Here is a 15,135-nt window from a genome sequence, read left to right as displayed (position 1 = left end):
CCGGACTCGTCCTGCTCCTCATGTGGACTGACAGCATGTTTCTCTTCTCAGTTCAATAATAAAACACAGATCTGTATTCGGTCTCTGTTCTGGACTCATCCTGCAGGTTTTTACCTGAGAACGTTTTTACCTGAGAACGCCTGAACACAGCCTGAAGGTCAATAAATAAATCATCTATCATCAGCTGTTAATGAGCAGATTTCTTTATTTACACCGACATGAACATCATGACGCACATACAGCAGAGTAACACACGTGATGATGTCACACAGCATCACCCGTCTCCTCTTCATCACTTCAGGTACGCTCTGTACGTCTTCCTCACTTTGGCCACCTCCCCCTCATCAGGTGTAATGTCACCGTACCAGGTGTACCAGCTGTCACCTGACATCAGGGAGGGAGCAGGGGGGGTGGAGCCCACTGCATCATGGGAGTTGGAGTAATCTTCTTCTAAAAACTCAACGTATGGGATCTGAAAGGGGAGTAGACCTGAGAGAGAGACGGTGGGTTAGTGACAAAATTAACGGTGCATCCGAATTGCACCTACTCAACCTTTCAGTAGGCAGCACCTACTATCTGTGCTGTATACTGTTTAGTATCTACTATTCAGGAGGCAGATATTTGTTCCTACTTCATCTGATTCATTCAGTATGGAAGTGGCGTCATTTACGTTTCCCAAACCAGCCGCATCCACCAGTTTTTTTTTGTTTAGCTTTATTCAAGAAGAGTAATGCGCATATACAGTCAGGTAAAAAATATAAATATCACTGTAAATCAAGTAAAAAACAGATCAAATAACTAAATAACATAGGAAAGTACAAATGAAAGACAGTAAAATAAACCAATAAAGAAGCATTAAAATAGTGAAATATTATTTAAATAGAGGGGGAAAGGTTTTATAATAATGCAGACATTTGTTACATTTTTTGTTATTAACTATAAGTAGCGATTTCAGTCGGGACTGTAAATGAGGATTAAATTAATCCATGCTCGTTTGTTTTGATTTGGAGGCGCACGTGAAGTGAAGATTTACGTTTAATTTCGCAAAGCATTGTGGGTGGTAAAATACAATTCATTTCCTGAAAGGATGCATCCGATCCATACTGCATCAAACCCGGAAGTTAGTATCCATGCTGAAATGTTCAGTACACTGAGGTGGACACAAAAAAATGCCTTTTGCCAGCTTTAAAACAAGTTAACATGAAGGTAGAAAATAAAAAGTATCCAGAGATCTTATTATCAGACATGAGGTGTTTATCTGATAAAAATCATAATTCCATATTGATGATCTGAAGTTAATGAGTAACTTTAAATGTTTGTCATAACAAATACAGCAGCAGGAGTGTGCCGAGTGTCTCTGATCCTAAACTGGGAACGTGCAGAGAAAAACTGGCAACATGGACGGATAAAGTTTATTTTAACAGATGTCAGACTGAAAGTCGAACACAACATACAACTCAGAGTGAACCCTGGGGCGCTGTTGGCCTAGTGGTTACTTCGGGCGGCCCATGTACGGAACCAACAGTCCTCCTAGCGGACGGCCCGGGTTCTAATCCGCATGTCATCCGCCACTCTCTCCCTGATTTCTGACTATCCAGCGTCTTGTCTCTAAATTAAGGCATAAAAAGCCCCCCTAAACAACAATAAGAGTGAAATCCTGCTGCCAGCAGGTGGCGCCACAGAGTGAAAGGTGCTGACCTGTTTTCTTCTCTGTAGTTCAGACTTTAAAAATTGTGTCGGGGGTAAATAAATAAAAGTAAGTGCAGGAATAGAAGCCTTTGTTTTGGAACACCGTAACTGTTACATAAATACACACACATACATGAAGTTTGTTTACGGTGACGTACCGTGATCTCTGGACGTGTTGATCGCCTCGGTCAGCTTCTTCTGCTGCTTCATACACACACCTGCACACACAGCATCCGAGTTATCACCTGCGCAAACTCAAACACCTCTAAAAAAGGATTTGTAGGTTGTAGTGTGAGTGAGGAGGGAGCGGTTTGAGAGAGACCGATACCGTGGACTCACCTGTTCGGGTGGGATCATAAACCTCTCCAGTGTGAGGGCTGATGAACTGCTGCAGCAGCTTCACATTCTGCAGAACACACAGACAGGGGAGCTCAGCACAGGTAAGCTCTGAGTAGGTTTGTTACAAAAACCAGACTTACGGTAGATATGATGCGAGTAGAAATGAATCCTCTGAGATGTAAACTCACCTGATGATGGATGACAACCTTCGGATCCCGACATATTGGGCAGGGGTTCCCACAGACCTTATCTCCTCTCTGCAGAAACACAAACATGTGACAGTCACTTTAAATCTGTCTGACCCATGGGGATTCTTACAATTAAAGTAACATGAGTTAAAACTAATGTAAACTGGATTAAGATCCATCTTAATATGGATTCAATGTAGTGAAATGGATTGAAGTGGAATGTTTACAATGCAGGTCTTGCGGGTCTTCTGTGGGGGGATCCCTCCTTTGTGGTTCCTCCTGTACCCGGCCCACACTGGACTGGTTCCATACTTGTCTGTGTACTCTGTCAGGGGGGACGATAAAGTGTTAAACCCGGTTTTAAGGCCAACAATGAGACTGTCCGCTTGTTCACTCACCTTCACTCTCCAGGTATTCCCAGGGTTTGTCCTTGTACCGGGACTGAGCCTCAGCAGCCTGAGTAGTTTCTTCATCATGCAGCGAGGCCGGGCTGTTATAGAAGCGACAAGGAGGTACACCTGGACATGGTCTGACAGGTAACCTCACAGGTAACCTCTGCAGACATGACTAGAGGAAAGAGAAAATCACATCAGCAAAGTCATCCTGAACACCTGAATAACTTATGCTATATAATTTAAGTTTATTATTATCCAAATATAGTATGTAAACATAACTTTAAAAAAAACCTTTAAAACTGTCTTTATTACCTGTAATTTATTAAAAGCCTAACCTGTAAACATGACTGTATTAACTCTTAAACTGCATCCATCACTGTTGTTATTGAATGATTCTGTATTTTCTGCGGTTAGCTGACGAAACCACTACTATATATATTATGTGTTATAGCATTCACTGTGTTTTTAATTTAAAAAAAAACATTGAGAATTTAATAAAATTACATCTTATGGAATATTTTTTTCAACCCCAGCGGCACTGTTGCTGTTGACTAACGAGCTAGAAAGCTCATCAGAAGACCTGATAACTTCTTACACATATAAATAAACGGAACGCGATTATATGAATTGCATGATTAAAAATAATACCTGATATTGACGCAACGGGAGAGTAATTGATGGCGATAAACGACACAGAACCTTCACAGCGCCGTGCATGGAGGCGGCCATTTTTCTTCTGTCATGAGGACAGTAGACCTACGTCAGAGTTTAAAGACAAACATTATCCTATCAATAACCACAACAATTATATTCATATAAGTAACATCTTTGTTTTATTTTTACATAAAATTAATCCTCAACGAATACTAATTTGTTCATAAAGCGTATATCTAGTGTACTGTATTGTCTTTATGTCCTGTTTGTTTTCTGTTCATAGATCACCTGACCATCACGGATTGACAGATGGATATAGGCCTGCCACCAGTCGCCATTTTGACGACCTATTACTAACTTAATATGTATATGAAATAACCTCTAAAAAACAAGTATCTCGACAGTTTCTGAAAGAATTTTTCATTTTTTATCAATTAATGTTGAAAAACGTCGATTTCGTGGGGATTTCATCGAGTTATTTACAATAACTACTCGCAAACTGCATGCTACGCCATTATGACTTTGACAGGGCTGTGAAGGTCGGTTATGCGCCATTTTGCTTCAGCCCAAAAAAGGAAAAAGCCGTGCCTGTGACGTAAAAATCGTCACGCAGTATAAATACTAAGTCCCTCCCTTTCGAGCTCATTCCTGGATTTGGTCAGAGGTAAGTGAAGTCATAAAGACAGCGGGACTTATATTTAACATTTTGTCCGTATTAACTGCGAAAGTCAAACTGAATTATACTCAAAAGACCAACAAAAGGACTTTGATGTGGACGAAGGACGAGGTAACTAGTCAGTCGGGATTAAATGTGTTTCTTTTTTGTGTGTTTTTCAGGTATGAATCCGCTTTACCGAAGACTGAACCGTCGAGGACTTTGAACAACTCTGCTCAAATTCATATTTTTTCTTCAAGTAATGGACATTTTATGACTTATTTTTTGCCTCCAGTTTGATCCTGAAGGAAAAGACTAGCCTTTAGCTCTCACAGCCCCACCCATTAGAAGTCTTTAAATTAAAACCATGAAGTTTTACGACAAAAAAATGAGAGAAATAAGTGCCTGAAAAAAAAAAGCACAGTTTATGTAAACCCGAGACGCTGAGGATCTTAGGAAACAATAGTAAGTTGATTTCGAAGTTAATTGAGTTAATCGAGATAAATCAAATAAAAATAGTCTTTTTAAGTTGGACAATACGGTAGCGGTTAGCTTTCTAGCTTAGCATTGCTCTTGAATTTAGACATTATTATAGTATGAGCTCACACAGGAAAGTGGACGGAGGCACGACGCTCCGTTTCTTTGTGTGTGAGACTGAGTGGACGGACTGTGAAAAATAAACTAATTATTAATGATTATAGAAGTAATTCGGTAAATATAACTATAAGCAATCTGCTGATAAAGATTGCCGCAGGCTTAGAAAGTAGATGCCAGCTCAGGGGGAGTCGGGACTGCTTGCCGTCAGATCTGTTTTTAGGGGCTGCTCCACGGAACCAACACCCACCGCAATCTGCACATAAAGATTGCGTTTAGTTTGAGGATTGTGGACATATTTGATGAAGCACTGTGTGTTTTTGTATTTTTTTTTTGTTTATGTCGATAATTATAGCACAGCACAGGGACTCAAAAATGTTCTCGGCAATCTGCGGATAAAGATTGCAGGATGATTCAAACAAGTCGGGACTGACAAACATGGCGGATCTGTGGTTGTTTGTTTCCCCTCTCGATGGGGGGGTGACGGGCTCCGGGGGGCTCTCGGAGCTTTATTTTGGAGATGATTTTTTTTTTTTTTTTTTTTTAAACAAACTGAACGAAAACAGGGGCGATGAAGTCCACGGCATTGTGTGAGATGTGTCCCGTGTTGTTCCACGGTCGGTGCTGTGGGGAGCCATTGTTTGCGGTGCAGGGAGTGAAGCGGTTAACGGGTGGGGGCGGGGCGGGCTCTGAGGAGCAGCTCGCCCGCTGCTCCCTCCCCTCTGTCAGGCCTGTTTGTCAGCGCACACAGGCCTTTTATAGGCAGCTCAGCCTCCCCTTACATAAGCCAGGCGGATTCATTCAGCATCAATGTTCCCTGTTTTTAACTAAGGGCCAGAACAAATAACCTTAATTACAGTAAATGTTGAATATACATGGCTTGTTCTTTTCGATTGTGTATCCATACTAATGTACCAGTGATCTATTTAAATATGTAATAACACAGTATGTTTCCCCCACTGAAGCAGGACCAGGTCATGTCTAACACATAGGTGTCTATGTGTAACTACTACTGTGACGTTTACAGGAGTTGTGTTATTTGCAGTGTTGAGGAGATCTGAGACTTTATAAAACTTCGTTGCCCGGGTAAGACCTAACTGATTCTCACATCATCACATTAACGATCAGCTGATTGCAGCCAGGGGTGTCTTGAGTGTATGTCAGTACATGAACATGACACAGAGGCACATAGAGAGAGATTCATTATGAAGACATAAACATGGAAGTGCATGCTTCTCCCTGTTACATATATATTTATATACGACCCATGTGGTGGTTGATCATAAGACCTTAGAGATTATAGCAGACAACTCGCTGCTCTTAAAATAACCGATCAGTCTTCAGTAAGCGATAACATTCAGATACATGTTTGTACTTTCACTGATCAGTATTTAGTAAGTGATAACATTCAGATACATGTTTGTACTGTAACAGTTGGACAAATGTGTATTGTGTTTATTGTGCAACTGCACATACAGTGTGTGTAAACATAGTGACCTGTAGGGGGCGGTAGGACGCTGACTGTCATGTAGATGCCTTCACACATACTACACATATATGAGACTCATTCTACAGTTTTCAAGCATCTCATTCATCAGCCTCTTTTTTTTCTTTCTCACATATTTATTACTTAATTTGTCATTTTATTCTTTGTACCATCCACCTCTCCATCAGACGCCATATTAATGTGAAAACAGGCTTTTACTGATGTCTCTGTGCTCCTGTCTTAAGTGCCACACGTGTAAATAACTGCCAGAAGTGTTCATTAAAAAGTGATCAATAATAATCAGAAATAGTTATTCTTTAATTTCCTCTTCAGCTGCTTCTTTTCTAACACCTCTTGAGTTATCCTGATTCTGTCTTTGACACGTATGATCCATGTCCTGTTAAGATGTTTATAAATGAAGATGTGAGTTCTTTTTGTCAGTAAGTTGTAATCCTTCATGCGTGTTATCACTGCTTCAGCGTGATCACACACTCACATGTACACACAAAGGATCCGTCACACTGTAAATCCTCCTGCAGTCTTAGACCCTGGTCCTGCTCCCTGCTGATCCTCAGTCGGGGTGAACCATGAAACTCTACTGATGTTTCACATGACAAGTCCACCTGCGTAGGTGTTTGAGCTGACCGGGAAGGTGGTAAGGCGTTTATACCACTGCAACAAACCAAAAAAAAACTCTTAGGCACCGAATAGTGGATCATTTCTTGTTTTCAAACTTCTGCACACTGACCTACATAACGTGTTTGTGCGATTTTGGCCGTTGAATTAGTTTGCTTTCAGTTTCTGATGGTCCTCTGCTCCATACCTGTCTCATGAAAAAGTTTGGTAAAACCGTCTGCGCTCCTTGACACTATCGACAGTTAAAACTTCAGATCGTTCAGTTTTAAATCGGGTGTTATTGTAAAGTTTCAAAGTATCGGGAAGTTAGTTTTGTCTGAGTGTGAGCCTTTTTGGACTGCACTGCTCTGCGGGTGTATCCAGGTGTGTTTGCCTGTCAGATCCTGGTACAGGTGTGCGTACCTCCATGCTGTGTGCATGTCTTTGACTCAGACCGGTTTTTGTCTGGATGGTGGTCTCACTCTGGTGTCAGGTTGGGTGTTGTTCTGTTGGGTGGAGCTCCTCTGAAAGGTGAACAGTCCGTTAACTCCCCAGGTGACATGCTCACCCCTCTGTGCTGGACACTGTGTTCCAGGTCTATTAAGTAGGACAGGTGTTTTAATAATTACATGTGCATGTTTCAGGTGTATTGAGTTGTACAGGTGTGTGTTTCAGGTGGATTAAATATTGCATGTGTGTGTTTCAGGTATGGCAGTGGGACCCGTAGACCCCCGAGACATCCTGAAAGGTGTGGAGGCTCTCCTAGGGAAGGATGGAGAGCTGCGCAGCCTGGAGGGCGTCCCAAAGGTGTTCAGGTGAGGACACACTGATGTGTTAAGTGTTAAAGCCTTGACCTAAATCTACCTGTATGTCATGTCTTACACCTGTGCTCTGTCCTCTGCAGTCTGATGAAAGCTTCCACTAAGATGGTCAGCAGGTGTATGTACCTGAACATCCTGCTGCAGACCAAGTCGCATGACATTCTCAACAGGTAAGGTGCTCCTGCGTGTTTCTGAATTCTGAGACAGGCGGGCTTACATTTAAGACATGGGATGATTTTGAAGTCGGCACCTGTGGGTTTAAAGATCAAATAAAACCTCTGAGTATAATAACAATGTTCACTTCATTACTTAGACTGTATAAACAAACGGACAGCTTGCCTCAGCCTCCTCCTGTTGTTTAGGATGAAGCCAGAATATCCTGTTGTAGCAGGTTTGACAAGGTTTTAATTTGGGGTGCCAGTCAGTCAAGTCTGACAAATAAAAATAAATGCAAAAAAAAAATAGTCAACCTGCACAAAATATGACACAAGCAAGAGCCTCAAAACCATCAAACAAAACAGCAATGCGATTTCAATAATATATATTATCACATGTATCAACCACACTGCAAACAAAATGAATGTGCGCACTGTGTGCGCGTTTCACAGTCTGTTTGTAAATCAAAGTTCATTCCCTTCTGGCAAAAGTCCGCTCCAGTATATCTACAACCCACAGTTCAGTCCATTTCAGTTGGGCGCTGACATATTGCAAATTTGCAAATTGAATCTGGACAGTAGAGATTGCCTGGAAGGGCGGCGGTAATTATGTCACTCCGCTTCCCCTCAGGGTACTCTGTGGGTAAACGGCCCACAGCGGAACAGAAAGTTCTGGAATTACACTGCAGCCAGGCAGCATGGGGAGCTTTAAATATTCTGGCTTCACTTGAGGCGAGGCATTCTGCTGTCCATTCTTTATACAGCTTAAACTTCATGATGTTAAGAAATTAAACTGATTCTGACACTGATGACGATGATGATGTCAGCAGCCGTGTGGTGTTTGAGACCTTAAGTGACCTCTGGGCGTCGTTATAACTGTTTATCTGTTACAGGTTCATCAGGGTCGGGGGCTACAGGCTGCTCAACTCCTGGCTCACCTACTCAAAGACCACAAACAACACCCCCCTGCTGCAGCTCATCCTGCTCACTCTGCAGAAACTGCCACTCAAGGTGGACCACCTCAAACAGGTATAGTCGGCTGATCCACCCCAAACCTACTCCCCCTCCTCTGTATTATCCTCCTCCTGTGATCAATCAGAAACATGTATGTGTGACGGCAGTGAATGTGACACATGTTGCATGTTTTCATCTTTCAGAATAACACGGCCAAACTGGTGAAGCAGCTCAGTAAGACTGCGGACACTGAAGGTCAGTTTAACTCTAACTTTGTTTATTCATCATTAATAATGATTCAGTTTTTATCTCAAACCTCACTGTAATGTTGTGTTATTGTAAGATTTGTAATACCTATTTTACCTAAAAAGTGGGCTATGACCTACATATCACTTGAAGAGATATTTGTGTAAAGAATGCAGAGACATGCAGCGGCATGACAGCAAGTGCAGGCGCCACCATACTCTCCGAGCGTGACTTGTAATGGTTGAAAATTAACCCCCGTTCATTGTGTGTGTGTTTCAGAACTGAGGAAGTTGGCATCGGTGCTGGTCGAAGGCTGGATGGCGACGATCCGCTCACAGAGTGTGGCAAGCAGCAGCAGCTCCCCCGCTGGTAAGAACACAGAACTGCACTTCACTAGATTTAAAATGTGTGTGTGTACAACTGGTGTGTGTGTGTGTGTGTGTGTGCATCAATCTCCCCCTCATGTGTCCGTTTCTGTTCATGTAGACAAGAAGAAGAAGCAGAAGGAGGAAAGCAAGGCTCCTGTGAGGGAGGTGAAGACCGTAGAAGAGGAGAAGAAGAAGGAGAAACCCAAGGCTCACGCTCCGAGTCACGCAAAGATCCGATCCATCGGTAACCATGACTACCACAAGTTAATGAACGCACGTTAAGTAAAGTCATGTGAACAGATTAATTAAGTGTATGTTTGTGTGCAGGACTGGAGATTGATACTCCCAACCCCGCCCCCCCTAAGAAGGCACCCATCCCCCTTCAGCTGGGAGACAAATACAACATCAAACCCCCGCTCCTCAAGAGACCCAGGTACAGACACACACACACACACACACACACACACACACACACACACACACACACACACACACACACACACACACACACACACACACACACACACACACACACACACACACACACACACACACACACACACACACACGATGAAGCTCTAATTATAATGAATATGTAGTGTTCAGTGCTGCCCTCTCTGGCTGCTGATGGTACTAACAGGTCTACATCCGTCTCCAGCACGGGCCCCTCAGACGCCCCCCCACTGGAGAAGAAGTACAAACCTCTGAACATGCCGTCGAACTCCCCCAAAGAGATCAAAGTGAAGATCATCCCGGCTCAGCGTAAGTTTACACGCACTTTAAAATATTCAAACTTTATTTAAAGCTTTCAGCTGTGGTGTTAACACGTCTCTGCCCCCGCTGCCCTCACAGCGATGGAGTGCACCGGCTTCCTGGACGCTCTGAACTCAGCCCCTGTACCGGGCATCAAGATCAAGAAGAAGAAACCTGGACCAGGTGCTCCACCAGGGACCAAGGCCGTCTCCCCCACCTCTAACAAGGTGCTGACCCTCACACCTGTCTTTATGTGATACTTAATATTCTTATTTCTGTTTGATGTGATCATGACCGTCTGCATGTTTCGTTTATAACACCTGGTCTCCCGGTTTGTCCTCAGGCGAATCCCTTTGATGGCAAACAGCCGTTCTCTTCTGCTAAACCGTCATCACCTGAAGGTACGTCCTCCGCCCAATCTGAGGACAACCAGGACCTGGAGCAGCCCGGGACCCCGGTACCCTCTGAGGACCAAGAGAACTCTGAGAACGGTGAGATCCTGTCACTGAGAGTGTCACCTGTCTGTTTCTGACGGTTACCAATCTGTGAGTTCTTTTTTTTTTACCTGTCTGTGAGTGTGCATCCTGACACACCTGTTCCCCCTCTCTGCAGGTGAGAAGCCTAACGCGCTGTCGGAGCCTCGGGGAGAAGAAGAGCACTTGACAAAGAAAGGGAAGAAGAAGAAGACGGTTCACTGGGCCGAGGAGGAGCAGCTCAAACACTATTTCTACTTTGACCTGGACGAGACGGAAAGAGGTGAGATTAAAATCTTACTGGATCCGGGTCCGTTCGGATCAGCCTCCACAGTTTGAGAGTCTCAGTTAAACAAAGGCAGCGTGCTATGTAGACCAGCTATACCAATAGGTCGACTGTCTATTCACTATCCGAGAGGCGTTCACTGACAATCAGACTGCACAGCTCTGACAGGATGATCGTTAAATCTATAAATAAATATTAACACAATGATAAATACTAATTTATATGATGACACTTGCATTGACAGTGAACGTGAACAAGATAAAGGACTTTGGCGAGGCGGCTAAGAGAGAGCTGATGATGGACAGGCAGACGTTTGAGATGGCCCGTCGTCATTCACATGATACCATGGAGGAGAGGGTCCCCTGGAGCCCCCCCAGACCCCTCACCCTGACCGGCAGCCTGGTGATCAACGGGGCCAACAGCACAGAGAAAATGACGCAACGAGACCGAGAGATGGGGATCCTGCAGGAGATCTTCCTCAACAAGGAGAGGTGGGATTATCTTTATTTAAATCTTTATTAACAAAACACATTTTTTTTTAAATATCTTGACTGTGTACTGATGATGTCATTTCCTGTCTGGTAGTGTTCCTGACAGTCCTCATGAACCAGACCCAGAGCCGTATGAACCAATGCCTGCCCGCCTGATCCCGCTGGACGAGGTGAGTCCTCACACACACACACACACGCACACACACACACACACACACACACACACAGATAAAACCCTTCCTGTCGGTGTGCGTATTTGTATTCATGTGTGCGTCTCTCCTCTCAGGACTCCTCCATGATGGATGAAGGATACGTGGAGCCCCTGGACCCCTCCTCCTCATTGGCGGGCGCTAACCTGCTCCAGACCGAGAGCTCCAAGCTTCCCCCCGTCCTCGCCAACCTGATGAATCTGAACAACAACAGAAGCCCCCAGATCAACCCCCCCGCCAACATCCCCCCCACAGCGCCAAATGTCAACGTGCAGGAGCTACTCACCTCCATCATGGTACTTATCGTTATTCTGATTGTGTGTTGATGAGCTGCTCTTTTATTGTTGTTATTTACGTTATCATGATTTATGTTGATTCAGGGGGCGTCTGGCGGTCAGTCGACTGAAGATCTGATCAAACAGCCGGACTTCTCGGACAAGATCAAACAGCTGCTAGGCTCCCTGCAGCAGAGCCAGAACCAGAACCAGAATCAAGCAGGACCCCCACCAGGTAACCCCCCGCTACCCTGCTGTTAGAGTTGGTGGATGTGATCTTTCCTGAATATTAGACCTGATAAAGCAGTCGTACCGGAGGAAAACTTAAGTAGTTTGTGTTGGTTTAGCTTCGTGGTTAGTGCGAGAGCCCTATGTTCACAAGCATCCTCGTACCCGGTTTGAGTCGTATCCTGGAAGTCCCCCACCCCACCCCTCATCTCCCAACATTTCCTGTCTTATCGTTAAAATAATTGAAATAACATCTGTGTGAATTTTACTCTCCATCACATCAGGAAGTTTGTTTGTGTTCAGCCTAAAATAAAAAAACAACTGTTGTGTGATGTCATAGTGATGTCATAACGAGATATTAATGAACCCTTGTCTGTGTCTCTGCAGTGAACCCGGGTCTTCTGGGTCATGGTCCAGGCATGAACAACATGAACAACATGAACATGAACATGCACATGCAGATGCCCATGAACGGGGGCTACCCCCCCAACAACCCCCCCGGTGGACCCCGCTTCAACCACCCCCCACCTCCGCACAACCACGGACCCCCCTTCAACGCTGGTGGGCCACGCATGATGGGACCCCCGCCCGGCCAGGGCCGTGGTGACAATGGGAACTACTGGGGCGACGACTCCATGAGGGGTGGGCCGCACCGAGGCGGACCTTTCCACAGAGGAGGGCGGGGCCGAGGGGGAGAGCCGGGCTTCAGGGGGCGGGGCCGAGGAGGACCCCGAGGAGGACACAACAACATGAACGGTACATTAAATAGATGAAAAGATTATTTATATAGTCATTTTAAAAAATGATTATAATAATGTATACAATCAGGGCGTTATTTGTTGACTAATTAAGTAACACCAGGTTGGTTTGTGCGTGTGTCCTAATGTGTGTATTGTTGTGTGTTTTCTGCAGACATGTCTAAGAGGCCAGTGTGTCGTCACTTCATGATGAAAGGCAGCTGCAGGTATGAGAGTAATTGTGCCTTTTATCACCCGGGTGTGAACGGACCCCCACTTCCCCCAAACCACCCCGCTCACAACCAGCACCCCCAGCACGGACACTAGGGGGCGCTGCAGCCTGAGGACACTATGGTGCAATGCACCCCGAGGACACTTGGGGGCGCTGCAGCATGAGGACACATCTGAGATCAGTGTGCGAGGATCCTCTGAGGACTGATGACATTGCACAGGTGATGTCACCTGACAGAGGAGACAATGTTTTTTTTAACAGTGTCTGATCATCATGATTGATCTGTCAAACAGGAAGTGATCGCTGATGATGATGTTTCTTTCTTCATCGGTTACACCTGCTCCTCTTCATCACTCATAAGAAGCACTTTATACAGAGAACAAACCTGTCAGGTGACTGATGAGGAGAAGGAACACCTGTCAATTATTAATATTATCTGACAGCAGCTGCTACTGACTGTGTGTGTGTGAGGGTGCGAGTGTGTGATTAAACATCAGAACACTGTATATATGAAGTGGGCATGGCCTTAGCGACATCATCCACTGGTGTTTGGACGTCTTCTTGAAAACCTCCAGGTTGACATTGAGGCAGTTGCCGTGTTGTTGTTTTTTATTTTGATGTTTCAGAGCCTGAAGTGACCATATTTCGGCGAGTCTCTTTGGACAGAAGCCCGCCCTAAAACCTCCTCTAACTCTAAATGGGACCATAATTCACTAAATGAACATTATGCTGCGTTGAATAAGACCTGAGGCTCGTTAGGAAAAGGTTAACTGAGGGAATAAATCACGGAGAAGTAGGACCATTTAATCATAGACTTCTTTTTGCAACCAGTGTAGTCGCCCTCTGCTGGACATTAGAGAGAATGCAGGTCTGAGGCTTCACTGTAAAACAAAGAGGCTCCACGGCTTATATACAGTCTATGATAACAGCTATGTGTGCCTGTGTGTGTGTGTGTGGGGGTCAGGTGTGTGCGCTCTGATCAGGTGTGTTCCCTGACAATCATGAGCAGGTGTTTGTATATTCTGTAGATTCAGTGTTGAGGTGAGCTGCTCTGAGGTCAGTTTGTTTTCTGTGAAAACTTTTGAGCTGCGTCTCTTTGGGACTTTAGTTAAAACGTCCCGTTTCTCCTCCATGTTTTTTTTTTTTATTTCTTATTTTTTTGATTCCGGAACATTCTCAGAGCGCCGGCCCTTTAAGACGTTCAGTTCCCTGTCAGTATGAACTGTTTGTAAGATACAGAAACACATTTATACATATTTCAGTTGTTTTGTACACAGTGTCATGAATAAATGTCAAATATAAGAAAGATATGTTGTGGGTTATTTTTCTCCTTAAACAAGATTTAAAAATGAAAATCAGCTGTTCACACACCTCAGAAAACTGCAGGTACCATCGTGAAACACACACTTGTGATAAACACCAACATTAATGGGGGTGGGAGGAAAAAAACAACAAGGAAATCCCTATGGTCGTCCTGACTAGTTATCAGAAAGCTTCCGATATATTGATTTAAAAAAATATAAACAAAAGTGAAATACAAACCATGTTAAATCATAAAACGCTACACACTAGACGATTTTGGGCCCCAGCAATTCGGAGAGCCGTTGCCTGAATCTAGGCTTGTCCAAAATGAGAATTTGTCCGAATAATCATCAAGTGTGTGGCGTCAACACGATTATTTTACCGCTCCCGATCGAGTCGTAGTCTTCCTGAGGCTCGAATTTTTACGATTCCAGATCGGACTGCCTCGGATTACCTGAAATAGCCAATGAGAGCGAGCAGACCGGGAAGCTTTTGAACATGAAGCACTCTTCTTGACCAGGATTTACCAGTGTACTTCGTCCCGTTTTTTTGTTTTTCCGCTGCAAAACAGAACGCACGCCAGATCAGATTCATTTGTTTTTCTTCTGAAGTCTCGTTTAATCATGTACGCTTCTGCGAGATCTCGTGTCTGTGGAATCGTTACTACAAACGGCAGGTGTGTGGCCAAATCGTCTAGTGCCACGGTCCACTCCTGGTCAATCCTCAGGACGCATCACCAACTCCTTAATGGAAAAATCACGACCCAAATGTGGATATTTTTGAAGCAAACACATTTATTTCACGATGAATAAGTACAAAACTTGACATAACAAAGAAAAGAAACATCTTTAATAAACGCCTCAGAGACTTTTTGACATAATTTCACACCCACTGAAAACGGCTCCATGACCCACTTTTGGGTCAGGACCCACCAGTTGAGAACCACTAGTCATGTGGGGCGGCAGAAGCTCAGTCTGTAGGGAACCAGAG

General features: G+C 44.2%; 2 protein-coding genes across 4 annotated transcripts; one reads left to right on the top strand and one right to left on the bottom strand.

The window, feature by feature from the left end:
* Window positions 1–187: 187 nt before the first annotated feature.
* mrps18b (mitochondrial ribosomal protein S18B) lies at window positions 188–3,386 on the bottom strand. Its single transcript, XM_061060198.1, has 7 exons — window positions 3,260–3,386; window positions 2,615–2,783; window positions 2,444–2,541; window positions 2,217–2,285; window positions 2,029–2,095; window positions 1,848–1,907; window positions 188–489 (listed from the first exon to the last, which is right to left on the bottom strand). Exons 1-7 carry the CDS (start codon window positions 3,338–3,340, stop codon window positions 293–295), a joined length of 741 nt encoding a protein of 246 aa, XP_060916181.1. The 5' UTR covers window positions 3,341–3,386; the 3' UTR covers window positions 188–292.
* A 666-nt stretch (window positions 3,387–4,052) lies between these two features.
* On the top strand, window positions 4,053–14,151 carry ppp1r10 (protein phosphatase 1, regulatory subunit 10). Of its 3 annotated transcripts, none has more exons than XM_061060195.1 (18): window positions 4,053–4,179; window positions 7,322–7,430; window positions 7,520–7,606; window positions 8,485–8,620; window positions 8,749–8,800; window positions 9,071–9,160; window positions 9,278–9,403; window positions 9,487–9,592; window positions 9,800–9,921; window positions 10,012–10,139; window positions 10,256–10,403; window positions 10,525–10,668; window positions 10,916–11,162; window positions 11,257–11,332; window positions 11,449–11,667; window positions 11,752–11,881; window positions 12,262–12,630; window positions 12,787–14,151. In XM_061060195.1, exons 2-18 carry the CDS (start codon window positions 7,324–7,326, stop codon window positions 12,936–12,938), a joined length of 2,439 nt encoding a protein of 812 aa, XP_060916178.1. In that variant the 5' UTR covers window positions 4,053–4,179; window positions 7,322–7,323; the 3' UTR covers window positions 12,939–14,151. The 3 variants fall into 3 exon arrangements, with proteins under 3 accessions (XP_060916178.1, XP_060916177.1, XP_060916180.1); XM_061060194.1 differs by having other exon boundaries at window positions 4,074–4,385; XM_061060197.1 differs by having other exon boundaries at window positions 4,075–4,385; window positions 9,818–9,921.
* The last annotated feature ends 984 nt before the right edge of the window (window positions 14,152–15,135 follow it).

Source organism: Labrus mixtus, chromosome 16, assembly GCF_963584025.1.
Source record: "Labrus mixtus chromosome 16, fLabMix1.1, whole genome shotgun sequence".
Classification (NCBI taxonomy): domain Eukaryota; kingdom Metazoa; phylum Chordata; class Actinopteri; order Labriformes; family Labridae; genus Labrus; species Labrus mixtus.
The sequence above is the reverse complement of the archived record's forward strand: the minus strand, read 5'-3'. Positions and strand labels throughout refer to the sequence as shown.

Bases quoted from the DNA above. Each gene is read 5' to 3' on its own strand.
- mrps18b (XM_061060198.1), bottom strand. From the start codon at position 3,340: ATGGCCGCCTCCATGCACGGCGCTGTGAAGGTTCTGTGTCGTTTATCG. The intron at 2,784-3,259 runs GTATTATTTTTA...TCTTTCCTCTAG, and splicing joins TCCCGTTGCGTCAATATCAG to TCATGTCTGCAGAGGTTACC. The intron at 2,542-2,614 runs GTGAGTGAACAA...CCCCCCTGACAG, and splicing joins GGAATACCTGGAGAGTGAAG to AGTACACAGACAAGTATGGA.
- ppp1r10 (XM_061060195.1), top strand. From the start codon at position 7,324: ATGGCAGTGGGACCCGTAGACCCCCGAGACATCCTGAAAGGTGTGGAG. The intron at 7,607-8,484 runs GTAAGGTGCTCC...TATCTGTTACAG, and splicing joins TCGCATGACATTCTCAACAG to GTTCATCAGGGTCGGGGGCT. The intron at 11,163-11,256 runs GTGGGATTATCT...CCTGTCTGGTAG, and splicing joins ATCTTCCTCAACAAGGAGAG to TGTTCCTGACAGTCCTCATG.